General features: G+C 45.8%; 1 protein-coding gene and 1 long non-coding RNA gene across 2 annotated transcripts; one reads left to right on the top strand and one right to left on the bottom strand.

The window, feature by feature from the left end:
* Positions 1–5,131: 5,131 nt before the first annotated feature.
* On the bottom strand, positions 5,132–20,118 carry RpL39 (ribosomal protein L39). Its single transcript, XM_089558916.1, has 3 exons — positions 20,050–20,118; positions 19,799–19,902; positions 5,132–5,317 (listed from the first exon to the last, which is right to left on the bottom strand). Exons 1-3 carry the CDS (start codon positions 20,050–20,052, stop codon positions 5,269–5,271), a joined length of 156 nt encoding a protein of 51 aa, XP_089415042.1. The 5' UTR covers positions 20,053–20,118; the 3' UTR covers positions 5,132–5,268.
* LOC149369572 (uncharacterized) lies at positions 9,311–11,274 on the top strand. Its single transcript, XR_016285407.1, has 2 exons — positions 9,311–10,011; positions 11,185–11,274. It is a non-coding gene; the product is annotated as an uncharacterized LOC149369572 (long non-coding RNA).
* Positions 20,119–20,344: the final 226 nt, after the last annotated feature.

The raw sequence follows: 20,344 nt of genomic DNA, 5'->3' as shown, positions 1-20,344 counted from the left end.
CGGTGCACGTTAGAGAACCCCAGGTGGCCGAAATTTCCGGAGCCCTCCACTTCGGCGTCCCTCATAGCCTCAGTCGCTTTAGGACGTTAAACTCCCATAAACCATGCAAACCAAACGATGTATATATATATTTTTTTTTTTGCGAGGCCTGGTTGTATCACGTGCAATCTTTTGCACGTACTGGCGTTTCTGGCCATACCGACGACTCCGACTCGATGGCTAAAAGGATGTCCGATGGCTCAAGGGTGAACTTTCCTCTAATGTCTAACAGTCATCTTATCGCAGAATAGTATTAAGGTGGAAGCATTTAATGCCTCATCGTTGTAAGCAGGAAATTTCAGTAGAAATGTCACGCTTTTCAATTGGTCGAAATGATCGTGGCGTCACAGTGCGCGAAATTCAAATGGGGCCAATTGTACTTGGGCTAGTAACCAGAACCACATAAATCTCTGCGTAAAACACAACAAGTCAGTGGCGGCAGCTCCAAACAGACACTTTCTTTAATCCGTACATGTACTCCATACGGTTCCCGGAGCAGTACAGCCCCGTCTGTTCTCTCTGTGGGCACCAAAAGGCAGACACACCGCACATCCTATACTCATGTACTCAAGACAAGCCATCGCACAGTCTGCAGCTCTCTACCCAATCTCAGTGGGAGGCCGCGCTGATCAGCTCGGACCCGGAGGTTCAACTTCGAGTCACAGAGCGAGCCGAAGAGGTCGCCGAACGACATCGTCGGTCGGCCACCTGGCGTCCGGCCTAGAAGAGGAGCCCACCGCGGGGAGGGGAACATCACCCCAATCCGCGCCTAAGACCTCTTCTTTAATAAAGTTTACCTCCTCCTCCTCCTATAGTAGGATACAACTTAAAAAAAAACAGCAGTTGCTAACACTGGGCCGCAGTCCGCGGCGTCCTGTATTACTCCGCTGGCCATTCGCAACTGTAAACGAAATCAGCTTTTTAATGCTTTACTATATCAAACAATCCACGTGCCAAAATCGTAGAGCTTATCATCTTTTTCTTGTGGTAAGCTTCTTGTTTACGTAACAAGAAACATTTCAGCAGCGGACTACTTTTTCGTCGTGGAGGAATTCTAGTCACACCAGATAAATAAGTCAATTGCTTAATTTACCTATTAATTAACTTTTCTAGTAACACGAGATAAATAAATAAAACCGAGCAGTAAATTAGTCGAGTTGGGGAATCGAACCCCGGTCTCCGGTGTGCGAAACAAGCACGCTGACCACTCCGTCATGCTAGCTCGATGGTATGGAATGAACAAAGGCGCGTCTAGTGAATAAGGTGTCTCCTTCTCTCGCTCTCTATCTCCTTCGTTCACTCTCATCTTCCTCCCTTCCGTGACGGGAAATAAAAAAGAAGTAAAAAGAAAAAAGTAATAATAAATGGAAATAAAATGAAAGGAACAAAAATTTAAAAAAAAACTGAAAAATAAAAAAAAACAAAATCAAAGCAAACCACTGCGCAAGAAAAGGCTTTCACCTTGCAGCACTTTAGAGAGTCAAATGTGCCCCCTGAATTTTTGTGGAAAGCTGAGGTTTAGGCATTCATGGTATGTGAACAGCACGTAGCAAAGGTGGGACAAAGAACTGAGTTCAAGCCAGCTTTATCTCTCGCACTCGGCTCTCATTAAATAAAAACTGCAGTTTTAATGAAGCGAAAGCTTCACTACGGGACCTCGGGCTTTCTTCGTGGTGCTTGCAGTTTTCACCTTCATTTGAACTTTAGATAAAGGAAAGTGCATAACTGGGACAATGCTGTCCCCCTGGGACAGCGGACACCTTAGTCGGGCTTTAATCTACATAACTGATGAAGAGCAGGAGCTTTGAAAGCAAAGGAAATTTGTGACTGGCCGCCTGGGACAGTGGACACCTTAGTCGTGCTTTAAGCTGCGAAACCAATGGAGCAATGGAGTGGGAGCTTCGAAAGCAAAGGAAAGGCGCATAACTGGCCCCCTGGCAAACGGCAATTAGGCAAACTAATGAAGCATGTCATCCTCAAGGCTCCAAAACTATGCGGAGGACATGAACCTCCTACCTAAAACAATGTTAGGATTCAGGGCCCAACTATCTACCCAGCACATACTCTTGCAGCTTAACAAGGTCATAATTGAAGCTGGCGAGGGAACAGGAACAAAAGCAATATTGGGTTTTGGAATTCCGCCCTAAATGTGGGCACCTTAGTTGCGCTTTAAGCTACGAAAACGATGGAGAATTTACCAATTTACGGCAGCTTCGAAATCAAAGGCGCATAATTGGCCCCCCTGGGACAGCGGGCACCTCAGTCGTGCTTTAAGCTACGTGGCGGTAGTGACAGATGAGCGCTGCCTGCATTGGCATTGAGAACATTGTGGCATAATCGCGGCACTGAAGCCATAGGCCATCGGCGTTCATTCTGTTCATTGGCGTTAACGTTTAGACTCCAGTCATTTTAAGGAAAGGAAGTGTGCATAACTGGCTTACTGGGTCAGTGGACGCCTGAATCTCGCTTTGAGGTCGTGGGGTGGCAAGAGAGAGATGTGGGCTGCATGTGTTAGCGCTGACAATGTTGTGGCATGCGGCACAGCAGAATAGGCCGCAGCGTTCATTGGAAGAGCAAACACCCACCTGCCAGGGTGGCCGTGCTGCCTATCCAGGGTCCAAAACACACTCCAAGTCGCGTACAGTTGCCCGATATGCAATATAGATTTCGTTCTCTGCCAGGTTCAGCAGTAGTTAAACTGCAGCTAATGTTTAAATGATGTGTGTACAATAATGATCTAACGTAGGAAACCATTGTGACCCCAGAAATTATATGCCTTGAGGTGTTCTTATTCAACTGCAGCTAATGTTTAAATGATATGTGTACAATAATGATCTAATGTAGGAAACCATTGTGACCCCAGAAATTATATGCCTTGAGGTGTTCTTATTCATCGCATGCTTCTGATGGGGTTGTGTCTATATTTTTGGGCCACTCTTCTTTTCTTTTTTCCTTTCAGGCAGCAGAATTCAACTCCAGATACCCTCTGCGGCCCTTGGCAAACCCATTCTTTTTGCTTATTCTGGTTACCTTCGCTTATACATTGGATTTGAATATGGCACTCCCATGAAAAAGAAAAGCTATACTAATCTTGTAGTACTGAAAACGTCCCCAAACATTATCCTCAAGACATCCTGAGTTTGTGCAACGGATGGACAAATGGGTACCAGTTGGACTGCTTGAAGACCAGTTAGAGACAATTAACCTGAGGACGTCAGAACATAGTGACGGGGATACCCTGAGGTCGTACTCAGGACGTCTTTGCGTTGTCTGGGGAAGCACTCAAAAGGAAGGTACTTGAATGATCTGTTCGGGATGAGGACGTCCTCGGGATGTTTGGTGTCATCTGGGAATGAAGAGAAGACTATACATGCAAGGGCGGCCGCCGCACGAAATTGCTTAGCTCCGTACATGGGTATTGCAGCTGGCGCTATCCATGGGCACTCCTTGTTAAAAGGCTTTCCTTTCTAAATTTCTTGTGGCGTTGAAAAACACGCCCCGAGTAAGGGGATTAATTAGGACCTCTCCTTACTATCACTCACGACTCTGGAACATTGAAAATGTGCAGCTGTGCTAGAAACGTGCCCTAAATAGTACGTCGTGCCCCGTTAATACTGAAAAATTGGGTTTTTGAGGAAAGGAAATGGTGCAGTAAATGTCTCACGACCCCCCCCCCCCCCCCCCCCCGAACTGTGCCATAAGGGAAGGGATAAAGGGGGAGTGAAAGAAAGGAGGAAAGAGGTGCCATGTAGTGGAGGGCTCCAGAATAATTTCGACCACCTGGGGATCTTTAACGTGCATTGACATCGCAGCACACGAGCACCTTTACATCTCGCTTCCATTGAAATGCGACAGTTTGAAACCGGAAGCTCCAGCTCAGTACCATGGGTGCTCCAACCAATGAGGACGACTCGAATTACGAGTTTTTCAGGGAACCAATCTTTTTCAGTGCATTTACATCTCATTAATTGGAAACACGCTGACCGGACAACGAACAGGGGGAAAATGCACGGAGCCGGTCGGGATCAATCCCCGAGTGCCTCTGCCAGATATGTCTCACCTCTTGTATTCAGAGTGCAAAACACTGGTGAAAGACAGTGCGAAAACACAAATGCCGTAGTAATGGCCTTTGCCGCAATGCATGAATGGCTGCTAACAAAATTATTTGTGCGCTCCGTTGAAAACCACATTCATTAGCTGTCGGCCGAGTGAACGCAGAGTTCTTGGGATGTGAACAGTCGCAGTAGAAGTCATATTGCACTAAGAGGCACCATCACGTCTCATGGACCACCAGGCGCTCCAAACCTGCTCTGCATGATTTTAAAGGTAATGGTGACCTGCACAATGCACCAGAAACTAAAGATTGCCCGACTTCCACTTCACTGCCTCTCACTATGCATATTTTTCTTCCAGAAATTTTTCTTGATAATTCATTATAAAGTGTCCATATTAACGAGACACCAGTTTTCACCAATATACTGTTTTAGGGCGAAACTACAAAATGCAATCAGAGACCATGTTTCCAGCCATTTGCAAACCTTCTCGAAATATAAAAGTTAGGGTTCATTGCATTGTTCGGGGGGGTCAAATTCTGGAGTGCAGCTACCTGCAAATACATTCTTGCCATTACAAAGCAGTTTTTTTTGCCACAGTTATGTGGTCAGACCAGGCAATCACAGATTGGTCTTGCGTTACCAGGTCTTCTCATGCCACAAGTCTTGTATTTGCAGCATTAAGTTCCTGTACGTGCTCACTGGCAGGCATAATTCTTAAAGGGTTTAACGGTACAGAAGCCCTGAACTACTGCTGCTGCCAGCCAATTATGTGGCCATCCAGCCTAGAAACCGGACACAGGCCCAGGTATCTGTGATGCTGGCTGCTTCTGCACTGCAGGAATTACACATCTCACCTGTTGGAGTGCGACGCATCCCACATAAAATTAATTAAATCTGCTGCTTTCAACTGGGACTCGCAAGCAGCTAGGATTCAATTTCTACACTTCGCGATGCCTTGATTCCATTATATGCTGCACGATTTGTTGACATGGATACCTAAATGCACCTTTTGTGAAAGAAACTGAGTGAACAAGGGCCGGTAGCCAAGTCTGGGCAGTTTATTTCCAATCATCCTGATCGAGGTGGCATCCAAGATGAGATGAATGGGGGTTGCACACGATGAAGGGTTCGGGCAGCCAACGACCCCCGGCTTGGCCCGGCCATGATGCTCCCCTTACAGCTTGAGCTTGGTGCGGCGCCAGTGACGCCTCTTGGCATTGTAGCTGCGAGAAGGCAAGGCACCACATCAGAGGACAGCACAGGGCAACTTGGAACTCGCACATACTGGGTATTTGGCTTTTCACCTGATACGACAAGTCCCAAGGGCAGAGGATGCCACAACATGACCTCCAAGCAATTTAAAAAGAATGACCAAATCAAGACCCTGTCCAGCACCAGACACCCCATTCACACAGACTTCCTGACGTCATCAGCTCACTTGCTTCTATTGCATTCTCTTGTAATCCAATCACTCACCCTAAGGGATATCATCACCAGCCTGACTACGCCCACTGCAGGGCAAGGGCCTCTCCCATGTCTCTCCAATTAACCCTGTCCTGTGCCAGTTGCAGCCACTGTATCCCTGCAAACTTCGTAATCACATCCGCCCACCTAACTTTCTGCTGCCCCCTGCTACTCTTGCCTTTTCCTCTTGGAATCCACTCCGTTACCCTTAGGGAGAGCAAACCCCCCTACTCACACCGAAGTGTTTGTACTGGCTTTACTAAACGTAAAATGTCCAGCTAATAAGAGAGCCTTTCTGAAGGCACAAAATAACGACGTAATGTCAAAAGCGTGTTCCATGATAGTGAGCAGCAGTGAACAGCAAAAATCTGCATCTCACGTGCCTTGTAAAAAAAAACAGTGCTAATCTCCACGGGGACACTATTCACACAACCAACATCACATGGCACACTGCATATAAAGCATGTTGAAGGCTGGAATACCGAGAACCCTTTGTGCCATTGGCTGGAAAAGCAAATGAACGACGAGAGTGGCGTTAAAGGGCTATAGACACCTAATATCGGTTGCATGCTTTCTTTGCTATGATGCGTAACATGGCTCACAACGTGGTATTCACCTACAGCGACTAAATAATTTATCATAGAATTTCTCATGTTATTTCAGTTTGAACAGAATTATGACATCAAAAGTCAGTATAGGCCACATGAGGCACGGAGGGGAAAAAAAAACAATTCAATCGCTACTTTTTCATTCATCGCTGTTCTTGGTCTTGAAGGCTGGTTTTAGGAATGTGAAATTAAATGATAAAGCAGCGATTATATAGCCGTTGTTTCATGCCTTAACAAAATCCAAAGCTGACCTTTGACTTCACAGCCACCGGTCGGCTGTTCAGACCGAAACAGCACACGAGGAATTCAACTAAAAAACCAGTGCTTCTTTCTGGAGCAGAGAGTGAAGCGTCTCCTAACAGCTGTGTCTCCCTTTTCTAAGAAAATAATGCGAGCCAAAAAGCATAAACAATACAATCAAATAATAAATATCGGACACATGGAATGACAACAAAACTTTTACCAGGTGCAGCTGTCAAAAACGCATGCCTTAAAAGGAGACAGACACCTAGTACTGATGGGAAGTGCAGTAAGCTTCATGCTAGCTGCTTCCTGTGTAGCAGCATGAATGGCAGTGACCAGTGGTCTCAGTCTGTCATCGGGGGAGACTCACAAGGCACAGTGCTTCGGAAGCTACGTTCTCGTACACTACATGCACTTCCTTTTTTTATTTGACAAGTGTGTCACTAGGCATAGATTTAAAGGGGGTGATCATAGAAGATATGATTGCCAAGTGGCTTGTTGAGTCTGACTATGGCATTCCGAAAAAGGAAAAGAAAGGTCCTTCTTGTGCTTGACAACCGTGCGGCACACCACACGCTACCTTTCCTCACTGCGGTGACCACTCTCTTCTACCACTGAATGCGATGAGCAAGTGTAACCACTTGACTTAGGCAATTCACGTCTTTTAGGCCACCAGTACCAACTGACAGCAATTGACCAACCAGGTGACACGATGTCCCAATGTCTCTTGCTCCTAGCCATAGAATGATAAGATCTCATGGATGGAACAGACTGCCGAGTGCATGAACTGCTTCCGCAAGGCAGCATTTCAGGACGAAGGAACGATGGAGGACACTGCTGAACGCCACATCACTGGACGCACGTGGATTTACGGCGATGCATCGCCAATGCACAGCCGGCCCAACCTGATGTCGCACGGTGTTAGTTCATTTGTGCGGATAACACAGGCACTGGAATGCCATACACCGACGAAAAGTATGCGAAGTACTAGACTTTCCATTGCCAGCAATCTTGATTAGGACAATGAAGAGGCCAACCTACTCCCCTGCTACTGTGAGCACTTCTACCGTGATTAGTTACACTGCGCCCATAAACCAGCTTGGCAGCAAGGATACCGGTGAGGAGCACGTGACTGCGTTTGGGAGCTTGGAAAGCGCCTTAACAGGGACTCCCCTGAATAAGCAGATGTGCACAGAGGACTTACACTGTCACAGTATTTTTGGCTGCAACATAGCAAGTCCACTTACTGTGAACCTCGGATACAACGAACTCATTCTGCGTGACCGGCAGGTTTGTAACAAGTGGGCTTGACTGGAATTGCATAAGCGATGCTAAGTTCTGTTCTTAAAAGCAAAGCTTAAGCACCCTCTAATTTTCTTAGTCCCCTGTGGCTTAAGAGGTGAAGTTTCTGGATTCTAATAGATAAGAATTGGGTAGAAATAGAGTGGTCACAGTGAAAACAGCGCTCTGTCTCGTCTTTCTTTCTTCTCCTGTGTGTGTGTGTGTGTGTGTATGGTTTGGAGCCTTTGATTTTAATGATGAATAACTACCAACTAGCCCAACAACAAGTTCTTCTAAAACAGTGCAGCTTTGTCCGCTCAAGCGGTCTGGCACAAGCAAAGCCATCACAACACCTTCAACGCGCGCAGAACGACTGAGTGCCGACTGCCAGTGATGATTACAAAAGCCACAAATGCTTGAGAGTAATTATGCTAGCAGGGAATATAAAAAAAAAAACAATGGCACACAGCTTCTTCACGCAGTGAGATTTGAACAACTTCCACCGAGTCTATAATCGTGATTAGTGTAGCAGTTCTTTCCTTCCTGTGCAGTCTTTCTGCGCTAAAAAAACGAATTCCAAGGGCTGCTATTTTTTTGCACTGTTTTACCAGTATGAATTTTTGCCGACTCGACCAACTCAATGTTTTGCTTGACCAAGCCGATTCACAATTTGTGAAACCCTATGAGCAACTCCACACTCCAGCAATCCCTTACCATTGCTTAACATGCCAAAAAGGCAACTAAGAATGGAGACACAAAAATTTATTCTCTTTTAACGCCCGTGATTTAAGAAGGGTTTAGGGAGCGAAAAGCAAGAGTTCCAAATAGACAGCACCACAGGCAGAGCTCGAGGTAAGGCTCAGGTGTACGCAAGACAAAATGTCACAATTGAAAGGCTAAGCGGCTTCCCACGGAGTTGGACGGTTTCTACGCGTGAGGTACAAGCACATGGTGTTCGGCGATATAAGTCAGGGGGGCTTAAGGCGGCGGTACCACGCTAGCGGCGGTCAGCAGCCGTTTTTCGTCATGTTTGTGTGAGCGGTGTGGCTCATCCGTTTGCGCTAGAGAAATGATATTGAGCGCATTGTAAAGATAATTGTATCTTCTTTGCGATGGTATGTGTCGCTAAAAGCTATTCACGTTAGTATGATAGCAGTGAGCAAAAGAGCGAGGGGCATAAAACGATATTTTTGCTCGACTTGCCTGCGTTGGATTTGCTGTTGACGAAAACTACTGCTCCGAAAAGAAAACTGCTTCTGCAGCTTTTAGATTAAGTGTGACTCGAGGACCTTACAGGCAATTTATTGAGTTATATTGGGTGGTTATTTAGAACTGGCGCCATAAAAAAGTGTGAAATTTAAAAGAATGGCGCATTAATAACTCCTAGTCCAGTTCATAAATCACAAACATATTTAGCAGGATTGTAGATAGTACCCATGTTGTTAATTCTTGAAAATTTCATTGAGCTACATGTCATAATTTTTTAGTTTTCATTGTTCAAAGTTGGTCGTAACCTAGAAACTGCGCTTTTTTGATCTGAGTTTTAGAAGCAAGTAAACGTCGTATAGGGAACAAATTTTGCACGCGAAATATTTAGGAAATATTCAAGAATCTGCTCAAGGCCGAATTTCGCTATGACAAACAGAACGGTATTACTGCGCCATTCAATTGCGCTATTTTTTGGTGCGCCGTAACCTCCGCAAAATACATCCAGCGCGAAAGATCACTGTTATATTCCAGGCTTTTTTGACAGGAACTGAAGTCGCTGGTCTTAAACTACCAGTGATGTAAATTTGGGTATGATAAACGACTCATGTTAGCTCGCACTCGCCCCGTTTGTTGGTCGACGGGGCTGCTGCATTTGAATCTCGCGGGCGTTTTGACTCAACAATGGAGTTCCGCCGGTCAACGACAGTGGCGCTGTCAAACATTTTGAAGCAAGACGTACGAGACAGTAACTATTGGGGTTTACTGAAACGTGTGCGCAGCGCCTCCCCTGTGTGTGTGACGCCCGCAACTCTCGCCGCGGTACTCTGTACCGGTACGGACGACTGACTACGCTGAAGCCTGTCCTGCCTTTCGGTCGCTTCTTCGGCTGCTCCGCAGGCTGTCATCGGCGTATCGTGCTGTTTTGCTTGTTGGTGTTTTTTTTTACTGTGCTTTTGTATTTATGTGCAGCGCCGTTTTTTATCACGTTATCTTGCCAGTTTTTTTTGTGTGTAAAAGTGTCAAATGGGGAATCGGCGGCGATACCTTCAGCGCAAAAGGTCGACGATGACAAAGCTTCGTACGCGCATGGCTGATGTCAGGGCCAAACGCAGGTGAGCCATTCGGACCGCAATTTTGTTATTAGAATCTGCATTGAAGTCCCAACTGTACCTGTGTCGCGTGCGTGAGCTACCTCGTAGTGTGTGTTATCGAGTGCGGTTTTTCATGAACGCGTGTGCAAGATTACCAGTGTCACGGCACTGTGACATTTCGTAAGGCGCCTAGTCGTTTGCTCTTTTGCAACAATATAGTTTTTCTTTCCGCCCTCCTGTTATGGCCTCGTAGGTGAGTATATGTGAGGTAAAATCATTATAGAGGGTATTTTTGCTATAGACTTATCACTTGTTTCATACAAATGCTTGAAAGCTACACAGCCCTCCTTGAGTTGGGTGTTTTCCTTAGCTGAAAAGGCGCTGAAGCACATTTGTGGATGAATGCACTCTAAATATGCTTGTAATTGATTTTCAAATGTAACCGTTGAGATCCCTGCTATATGAAACATGAAACAGTGTGTTTTCATTTCTTTCCGCTTTATATTTTCAAAAATGTGGGGCTTTTATATGTCCGTTGCAACAGCACTGTTGAGTTGTTTCTTTTTCCCAAGTATAGCTTAGTTGGACATGCTGTACTTCTTATGCCTGCTCCTTTCTTCTGTTCTATAGCTGCGTCTTTTCTTTTGCTACTAGCCCGCTTGTGGCGTTCACTTTCCTTGGAAGCACAGTATCAATATACACTTTCAAGGGATATTCAACCTCACAGCTCACATTTTTCTGCTTGTGTGTAATGGATACAGCCTTCTGCTGGTAAGCTTTTTCTTCGTGAACTGCTGGTGACATCAAAACAAGCAGTGTATCATTGTTCCAGCAGCTTTGTATCACCCTGTATGGCGTAAGCAGAATATGTTTCTATCGTGCTCAGCAGGCTTTTATCCTAACATATCTGCTCTCATTGTTACAGTGGCAGCAAATTACTTAGATGTATGTAAGGACTTTTCAGTCCACTTGCTATGTTTATGCACATATTTTCTTTCCTTTTCCGTTACTGCCCTCACATTTTTGTATGACGGGAGGTAAGCATATGTGTTTGTGTGTTACTGAAACACTAAGTCAATGGAAAGTAACTGCAGTAAAGAACAAGCTAATACCCACTTTTGAGCACTGACATTTCCTGTCACTTCCTGAAAATAGACTCACATATGACATTGGTATGGTCTTGTTTGCTTGCAGGCTGCCACCATGATGTGTGGGGGAGTTGTGCAAGGCATCTGAACGTGCTTAGCAGATGGTGCAATAAAATGGTCCTGTTTTTATAAGGAACATGCGTTTGTCTTTTGAAAATGCACATCAATGGAAGTGAATGAAGCCTTCTGCTTCTGCCTCTACCAGTGGCGAAGTGCATGTGTGGACAGTGCGATTTCACTAGCATTGTAGTGGCAAAGCATGCCCCCAAAATTATATGTCAATCACACACTGCAAGAAAAAAAGAATGCACGGATAACATTCTTGAAAGGTATATGGGAGCGTAGCTGGTGATATGCATGCGCGCAATGCAGCAAAAACAATGCCAGCATCTCTTGCCATTGTTTGCACTGCATGAAATACCAGTATTTTCCCTCAGCGGTGTGCAAACCACGGATACCGAAATCGTTAGGAATGCAATCAGTTGTCAGTCTCGGCTACAGGGTATTATGATTCAAAACTAGCTCTTGTAAATGGCGGTTTCCGGAAGAGCTGCTCCACAATAGTACAGCGACATTTGCTGCGCATGGCGCTGCACGATTGCGCGTGTAGTGTCTAGATAGGAGTAGGTGAGTTGCATAAATATGGAAGTCTGCTATGGTGGGCTTGCTGCTCGCACCGCTGGCACTTGCCACGTGCCAGCGCAAGTGCCAATCTGCTCGCGGGTGCTCAAAAGCGGTGGTGTCCCTCATTGTTAGTCGTGGCTGGAATTCCGCTCCGGTCAAGAATGGAGAAAATTGTGCTGCGGGCGTGCGGGGCAGCTTGGTGTATGCGAGTGAGAGGGGAGCTTGCGGAGCGGGCGAGCGTAGTGTATGTGAGAGAGAGAGAGCGCGGTCGCCCTCTCCCGAAGTGCGCGCCTCACGTGTCAGGTCGCCGGCAACTTTCGCGGTCCTTCCCACTGGCTGTATCGCCTCGCGTAATGGAAATACAAGCAGGAGGGAAGGTTTTCCCTCTCTCTCTACCTTTTGTTTTCCCCTTCACTGTCATCTCGCTTTCCATTTCCATCCCCCAGCCCCAGCTCAGGTGCTTCTAGACATGATAGCAGATGCCGGCGCTGGCAAGAATCCTTTTACCTTCTTTTTCATTTACAATAAAAGCCACTTACTACTACTACTCAGGATAGTTCCGTGAACACGAGGGGCCGAGAGCTTCTGGTGAAATTTATTGGAAACCGGTATGAAGTCCTTTGGCTGGGTGGTCTGTGGATGACATTGGTGAAAACATTTTGTCTAAGAGCTATTTTTCAGCAGATTTCGAAGCCCTCTCAGCAAAACCATCAAGGACTTCAGGATAATTCAGCAAGGTTATGTGGGAAGCAGGTTTTACATCGCGAATTGTTTTTTGACCTGGTTTACAAAGCGGGGAACATAATATGACGTTAGTGTCGATCCGTATTCACAAATTAGAAGAAAGACCATAAATATTTTCAAAATGGTGCTCGTCTACCTGATAAACATTTACGACCAGATTTTCATTAGCGTGGTTATGAAAAAACCCTAATTGGAAGGGTCCGGAACTATACATTTTACCAGATCTGACGAACGCTTCAGCCTCTTGCTCAGGACGGTTCCTCATGCTTGTTTACAAAAAAGCATACAGCAGCAGCATGCTTGCATTGTCTTCGCATTCCGGCCTTGAAATAGCATTTGCCACAGCGGTTGCTTTTGTGTGCATGGTCATGAAACGTGAAAAAAATCTGCCATCATTTACACACACATCTATTTTCCTCAATATTTCATGACATTCTAAGATATTACGGGAGTAGGCATTGCTCTGGCTGAATGTAACTTCTAAGTCAAAATGTTTGCTTGCACATGAATGAGCACATATAGCGATGGCTCTGCAAATAAAGTGTTCCCGCATGCGCGGTAATCTCTTCAGCTTCGCATATCTGTTTAGAGGCACTTTATGTTCGCATAAAGATTGTGTTTATTATTATTAGCGCAAAACGTAACAAAACCCCATTGTATTGGCCTCGAATTTCAAGTTGATTCACTTAGGACACACACTTTCTTTCACTTCCCCATGGAGGTAGTTTTCATTGACAATCTGCTCCACTGAGTGCACGTGATCAATTAGCAATTTTCGCTCCTTCAAGTTGACAGAAAAAAAAATGTTTTCACTATTTTCTGGGACACACATCTTAGGCTCTACATTTTTCTCACCTGAAAAAGAAAAAAAACGCGACTGCGCATACAGATTTGCAGGCAGGCCAACACGTGCAAAGAAAACTAGCTTCCTTCAAGACACACGTCATCAACGCACGTGCTTCTGGTCCGAAGGGCAAAACATGCGCCGTACCGAGAAGGCTCACACTGGGAGAAGAAGGCTGCCAGGCGTTTCGAATCAGGGAACAAAGCTGGTGGGGGAGTGCTCGGCACCTGAAAAACCGGTTCAGAACCGAAATTCGACGATTTTGCCCATCGGGGCACACCTTTTTGACGTCACACTGTTTACATCAGGGAGAGGTCTATTATGAGGCACCGGCCGGATTCACTGGCGCCCGGAGCGCGCTCCTGCCACCCGGCCTAAGTCATTCAGCGCAAGCGTTTCCCCTCTTCTATCCTGTGAGGGCCGGCGAGGCGTCTCGAATCGGGGTAAAAAGGCGGCGAAGGAGCCCTCGGGACCAACAACACCGGCTCAGAACCAAAAGTTGTCAGTTCTGCCAACCGGGCCACAACTTTTTGACGTCACGCTGTTTACAATAGGGAGGGGGTTTCACAGTTCTGCGAAGCTGATGTTTTGCGAAGGCGATTGACATGCGGCCGTTCCAATCCAAGGTTCTTCTGCAGCCAAGGCCAGGCTAGAAAGAGGAGACAGACCTGTGTGCCTCTGCTGCGGGGAGTGGGTACAACTTGTCAGGGCGCACCCGCCCTGGGCGCAGTGGGGTTTATAATAAAAATCTTTAGCGCGGCACCCAACCCTTGCTCTCACCGTCGTGGTGAAGCGGTGCGTTGCGCGTTTCTTTCCAGGAACGACGCTTGCTCCGTCAACAACTGCGGGGGGTGGGGGGAACGTACATTGCCAGTAGCCTTTATGCGCTCGCAGTTACATGCGTGGTCCTGACAGTCAACAGACTCGAGCGACAAGACGCGGTCAGGTTCGCCAGCGTAGCCTTGTAAAGTGCACCGGGGAAGGCGTGTCCACAGATGACTCACCCCTTTCATTTCTGCCTATTGAAGCCAGCACTGCCCGTTACTGCTCTGGAGACCACCTGCACCCACAATTATAAATGCATTTTCGCAGAAAACATTCAAGGGCGTTCAGGCAACCCTGCAAACGCGTTTCTGAAGAACGGCAGATTGGGCTACTTGGAGTTGATACATAGGGATTGAGTGGACAACAGCCCTGCCAGACACTGACACAGAATAAGATGAGACACACAGGAGCCTCCTTGTACGTCGTCTTTTTCTCTGTGAGTGTCTGGTATCGCTGTTGGACCACTAACATAAAACGTGCTCCGCCTGGCGGCCGCTAGGAGGGTACGCTAATCGAAAACTTGGCATAATGCAATACAGTAAGCCGTTAGTACTGGCTCGAGTATCCGAACTGCTGACATGATAGTACCAACACAGCAGCTTTTTTTTTTCTCTGCCTGCTCATGGATACAGCTGCGGACATATAACAAGACGAAAATAGCTACACACACACAAATACGCGAGGCCTTGCGCGAGTGCGTTTGTTGAGTCCATGTGGAGAAAGAAAACAAAGCAGTGTGCAGGGGCGTTATTGTTCATTTCCCCTATCCCCCTAGCTGACAGAGTCCCATTATCTAAAAGCGACCGTCCACCCGGAAAGACGTGTAGTCGATTTTTTTTTTTTTTCGGCAGCAGTGAAGAGAAATCAGGGCTGAGAGCCTACACGTTGCGCCGCCGGGGTGGGGGGTCTGTATGCGCTGCAGGAAATCCAGAAATCTGAGTTTACCGTAGGAACTTCGTCCAGCGTACTTGTATACACGTGACGATAAAAAGTTATAATTTCTGAAAATGAAGTGGCATCATGTTTGAGTTGTAACTGCTACATTTTGATAGTTTTCAAACGCAATTTAGTGACTTTTCAAAAATGGTTTACCGTGTATGATCGTACACGGCAAAGATATTTTTGAAACCGTACCATTTTCCGTGTTTGAATGTGTTTGTGCGCGTGCGTGGGGGGATTTATACCCCTGTCACACGGCAACTTTAGTGATACTTTCACGAAGCGCACTCCCCATGAACGAATGGCACTTTCATTGCGTTGTCACATGGCAAAAAGAGGTGCTATTTGGAAATGATGATAGTGACGATGGGTGTTGCAGGTAGTGACGATCGGTGCTGCAGCACATTGTGAAAATTAGTTTGTTTTCGCAAATACTTGCAAAATATGTCATAGCAGATGTAATTGCTTTTCGCGTCTGATCGCATGCTGTTATCTAAGAAAGCATCACGAGCCTGAGATTAGCAATATCTCTGCTACACGGGCGTTTCAAATACCTTCCAACCGAGTGTCATTCGAGTCGGATGTCGCCTTGTGCAGCTGCACGAACTATTCAATGGCATTTGGCTGACATACTATCAAGTCAATGGAGCTCCGCGAAGGCATTCGAGATTTTGGAATGCCTTCGAGTCACGAACACGGCCCGCACTGACGTCGCCATCCCTTCGCTCCGCCAATAACACAGGGCGACTGCACACCAGTACTCCTTTTTACAGCGCTGTATGCAAACAGCTATGTTTGTTCGCGTGAGGTAAAACGAGAGCTACGCTTTTGTTTTATTAATCCTATTTGTGTACCTGTTGTTCCTTTGCTTGTTTATGCAGCGCGACAACTTTGTAGAAACCACCGATGTGATCGCGCGCCTCGGAAACATTCGGTGGCCGGATTGCTGACATCGCGTAGGACCGACGCTTCTAATTGTCCCTGCTTTCTCCGACGTGATATTCAATTTTGAATCGCTTTATCCTGAAGTACGTTCGATGGCGAAATAAAACGTCCTTATTCCTAATCCACAAGCGACGCCGGTGACTGCTGCTGGCTGCCCAAGAGCGCGGCAGTCTGGGTCCGACCAGAGCTTTCCTTTCATTGTATGTGCATCCTGCACTGTGAAAATAGTCGATATTAGGTCACCGTTGTGAAAACTTCATTTGTTGGCCAATTGCATTCCCCAAAACGTGAATTCGCGTTCGACGGTTGCGGAAATTGCACACACGAAACCTGCGGAATCGTTAGACCTATCGCGGAAAGGGGTCGTCGTCACTGGCAGAGCGAGAGTAGCTCTATTCAGGTATGTACATTATATTTAGTTGCTCATTACCAAAAAAAAGTTCGCACTAAGAACCAGAATAAAAATAAAACTTTATTTACAGCGGAGCACGGCTGCTGAGACTACAAACTCGCCGATATCACAAAACGATATCACAAAAGCAGGAACGTTGCCTCGTGTGGCAACAAAATGCAGTTCCAATGAATGGATGGAAATGCTATGCTAAGGCCACAGTAGGGAGAAACCCGACGCGATTGTAATGAGTACTTATTAGCTCTTGCCAGCTATGTCCCGCAGTCTCCAGTGGAAGTTTCGCAGCCAGTGTTTCCTTTTCGTTTTTCGAACCTTGGTGGTGGTAGTAGTTTATTTGACAATAAAAAGTGAACGAAAAGAATGTTGCCGGCTGCGGCCCTAAGCGCTTTCGGGATTTTTGTTATCATACACGGATGCGCGGGCGGAAAAAAAGAAAATCAGCATTACTTGCAACGTATCTCAACGTCACAGACTACCTCTCCGCAGCTACTGACCCAACGACTTGAACGCAATATGTTTGTACCATTCTGATATGCCTTATTCTGCCCATTTTCTCTTATTTACTGTTACCATATCAGCTGTCTCTTAGAATTCTACATAGCACTGGCAGTGTGTGAGTAAAAAATAAAAACACTCGCCATGCTTCGAAATCTCGGGTTGATGTTTCACTGCTGGTGTTTTTCCTGGAATTGCGAAATAAACGTTTGTATGGTGAACGGGAATCAATAGCACACAAGCTACGCGCCACGTGCCTTTTACCGCAGAAAAGGCTGTGACAACACGCATGGCAACAACCCTTTGAAACCAAGAGGTCATCAACTATTCCGCTGCATCCATTTCGACATCATCCATAGTTTTACGAAGGCCATAGCCCATAGATGTCTTGTGGCCCTTTGTTATGGATGCTAGTGGAACCTACGAAGCTTTATTTTGTAATATTGCTTGCCGTGGCTGCCGCTGCTGGTCATCAAAATATTTGTCAGGGTCGTGAGAAAAGAATAACTATAAAACAACGTGTACAACTCTGGAAAAAATGGAAACAAAATATAATTTCTGTAAATGTCACAGATATAGAGACTTCGTGTTCAGGAAAGTAAAAACAGCGCTAAATTCTACACAAAACACACAGAAAGACGGACAGGACGGGCGCTGACTCCAACTGAACACAATGTCACATCAACTAGCCCCGCAAAAGGTCACATACGAAATAGTGCCTCCTAAAAAAGAATCGCCAGGCACCATGGCAGGGCCGCCAAGGGGTGGGTAGGGACGATAGAAGCAGTACCGGTGTGCCAAACACGTTCGAGCGCGGTCGTCATTGTCATGGCGTTTATCCCCCTCCGTGACTAACCGCCTCCTTCTGCCACAACGCGAGGGAGAGGAGGTCAAGGTAACGCAGAGAGGAGGACCAGACAGTCTCGGAGGAGCGCTTTTTCGCTTCCACGGACAAGTGGAGCCGCCCTGGTGGTTCAACTAACGTCTTGTCCAAGATGGCCGCCGTGGTACCCCCGCCTTAAGGTATGTCACCACCTTTGAAAAGGCGTTTTTTTGTAAAAATGACATTTTTTCTTTTTTGTATTTCAGGAATCTCCAAACATTCAAAAATGTTTTGCAGCAAGAATAATGTTTGTATCTTATTTTGTTCAAAAGTTATAGCTAACTTTCGAACAGGTGGTGAACAGTTCTGAAACCGAAACTAATGTGTTTTGGTAACAGAAAATGATACCTCAGCGATAATCAACGGCGTATATTGAAAATTTTCTGTTTTTTTTAGTAGTTTCATATATAAAAGATTATTCGAAGGCAATTTGTAAATCTTCCTTTTTTTTAAACATTGCTTTAAATTTCTGCAAGGGGGATGCATGACGCTACAAGCATCTACGTTGTTTACTTTGCGCGCGCTTGGCGCTATCGCTTTGAATGCTACCAGATTCGTCCTTGAATGATGGCAACAGAAGTACAGGAGATATTTTGAGGGAAGTAGGCATCGAATCTGGCCACCACACTCTCGTAGCATGTTTCACCAGTGACCATTACCGTGTGAAGAAGGCCCAAAGTCAATCAATGGGTGAGGCAAAACATCTCCGCAAGAAAAGACGGGCAGCAACAAATGCCAAAAGAGAGCTCGTGTCAGCTAAGGAGGGCCCTAGCTATGAACCTGGAGGATTTTAACTTCCTAGGGCATGAGATCGTGTTTCTACAAGGATTGAAAAACTTTAATCTTGTTTTTCTCAAAACTTCATTTCTTGCACTTTTGTGTTGCGCAAACAATGATAACATAGAAATTAATAAATATTTTTCAATGAAACTTTGCATGCTCGTTCCTTTGTTACTAGCCTGTGCAATGAACTAGGATAAATGAAATCGAATGGTGAGTTTTGATATAATCATGTTTTACGTGAAGGAAGGCAGGCAAAAATGACACATTTTTTTGTTTTCTTTGGCATTTTTGCTATAACTTTTTTCCCAATTATTGGATGGCAAAGATCCTAGTTCGTTGCACAGTATGGTTAGTTGGCTAACTCTGTGCCAAAAAGTTTACAATTCCTGCTCTCCATTCGCTAGTTATGAATGTTTGCGTAACAGCCAATTTTGGGCAATTTTTTGTGAATAATAAATGCTAGCATAACTTTTTTCACTCTTTTTTGCTTTTGAATATCATTTAAAACAGTGCTTTATAAGGTAAACGTGAAATAAAAATTTAATGCTCAAAATTTAAAAAAATTTTGAAAAAGGTGGTGACATACCTTAAAGGCTCAGGCCCTATCATCGACTTGAAACCCTACTTTCAAGCACACGAAGTACCAAGCATGCAAGGCAGTTTAATCGGCTGGCAGCGGGGAGAATTCGCGAGCTAAATTCTCGCCGCGCTCGCCTCTGATCAGTCGCCGAAAACCGCAGGTCGTTGCGCCATGTCGAGACGTACTTTTCGTACTCTTACGGGCATCTTTCCAATCAGCAGCCAATCAGAGGTGAGCACCGGGTGAATGTGCGCCTAGTGCAGCAGAAAAGACGCTACTAATACATAAAAGCAGGAGCTAGGAAAACGCGACTTGTTACAGCATGTCGGTGCCAGACATGCCACTCTGGTGCTTGAAACCGGATCAACGTGTAGCTACCACGCATTCAGAAACACCAAGGAAGTTAAAGTGAGAGACGCTGAACGAAGCATGAGCTGGAGCACGTTTCACGAGCCCAGTCGGCACTGCACCGTCGCGAGAAGCATGCACCAAACAACCAATGAACAGAGTACCAAACACAAGACAAGCGCCAGTGTGTGACATTCCACACAAATTAATGCGTAATGAAACGCGTCACTGCACTTACCGGATGGAATTCCCTGTCCTCATCCTAATCCACTGGGGAATTGGCCGGTTCTGCTTGAGCTTCTTGGCAAGCTTCTGTTTTATCCGGAACGTCTTGTGGGCAGCCTGCAGAAATCAAGCGGAATTTCAGCCATCAGTGTTCAAAACAAGGAGCACAGCGACATAGAACAACTCAGTAACTTAAATCCACGTCTATTTCCCGAGTATGGCCCGCAAATTTCGTCTCAAAACGAAAATTTCAACGCAACTTACCATGTTGCGGCACACGCAATGGCTGATGAAGAGATAAGAGGAAGCGGAAGCACGCTAAGAGAGTCACAGCTCAAAGTTTTAGCCGTAGCTGCGAACTAATCAAAGATTTTATCCTGTCATATGTGTGTTAGTCAATTATACTAATATAAAATGCAAAAACTCATATATTAATGATTTAAGGGGTATGAGCGTTGTTTATTAATTGGCAGAAAAAAAGCAGACAAACTAGGCACTAACATAAGCTATCCAAGCCCATCCGAGCTACCTGCATTTTGGCGCGTTATTTCATGTAAAA

Source organism: Amblyomma mixtum, chromosome 1 (assembly GCF_055824585.1).
Source record: "Amblyomma mixtum isolate Tamu chromosome 1, ASM5582458v1, whole genome shotgun sequence".
NCBI lineage: Eukaryota > Metazoa > Arthropoda > Arachnida > Ixodida > Ixodidae > Amblyomma > Amblyomma mixtum.
This window is presented reverse-complemented; position numbering and strand designations above follow the sequence as displayed.

Excerpts from the sequence above, each read along its gene's own strand:
- RpL39 (XM_089558916.1), bottom strand. Across the intron at positions 5,318-19,798 it reads AGGACAGGGAATTCCATCCG|CTACAATGCCAAGAGGCGTC; the intron begins GTAAGTGCAGTG and ends GCCTTCTCGCAG.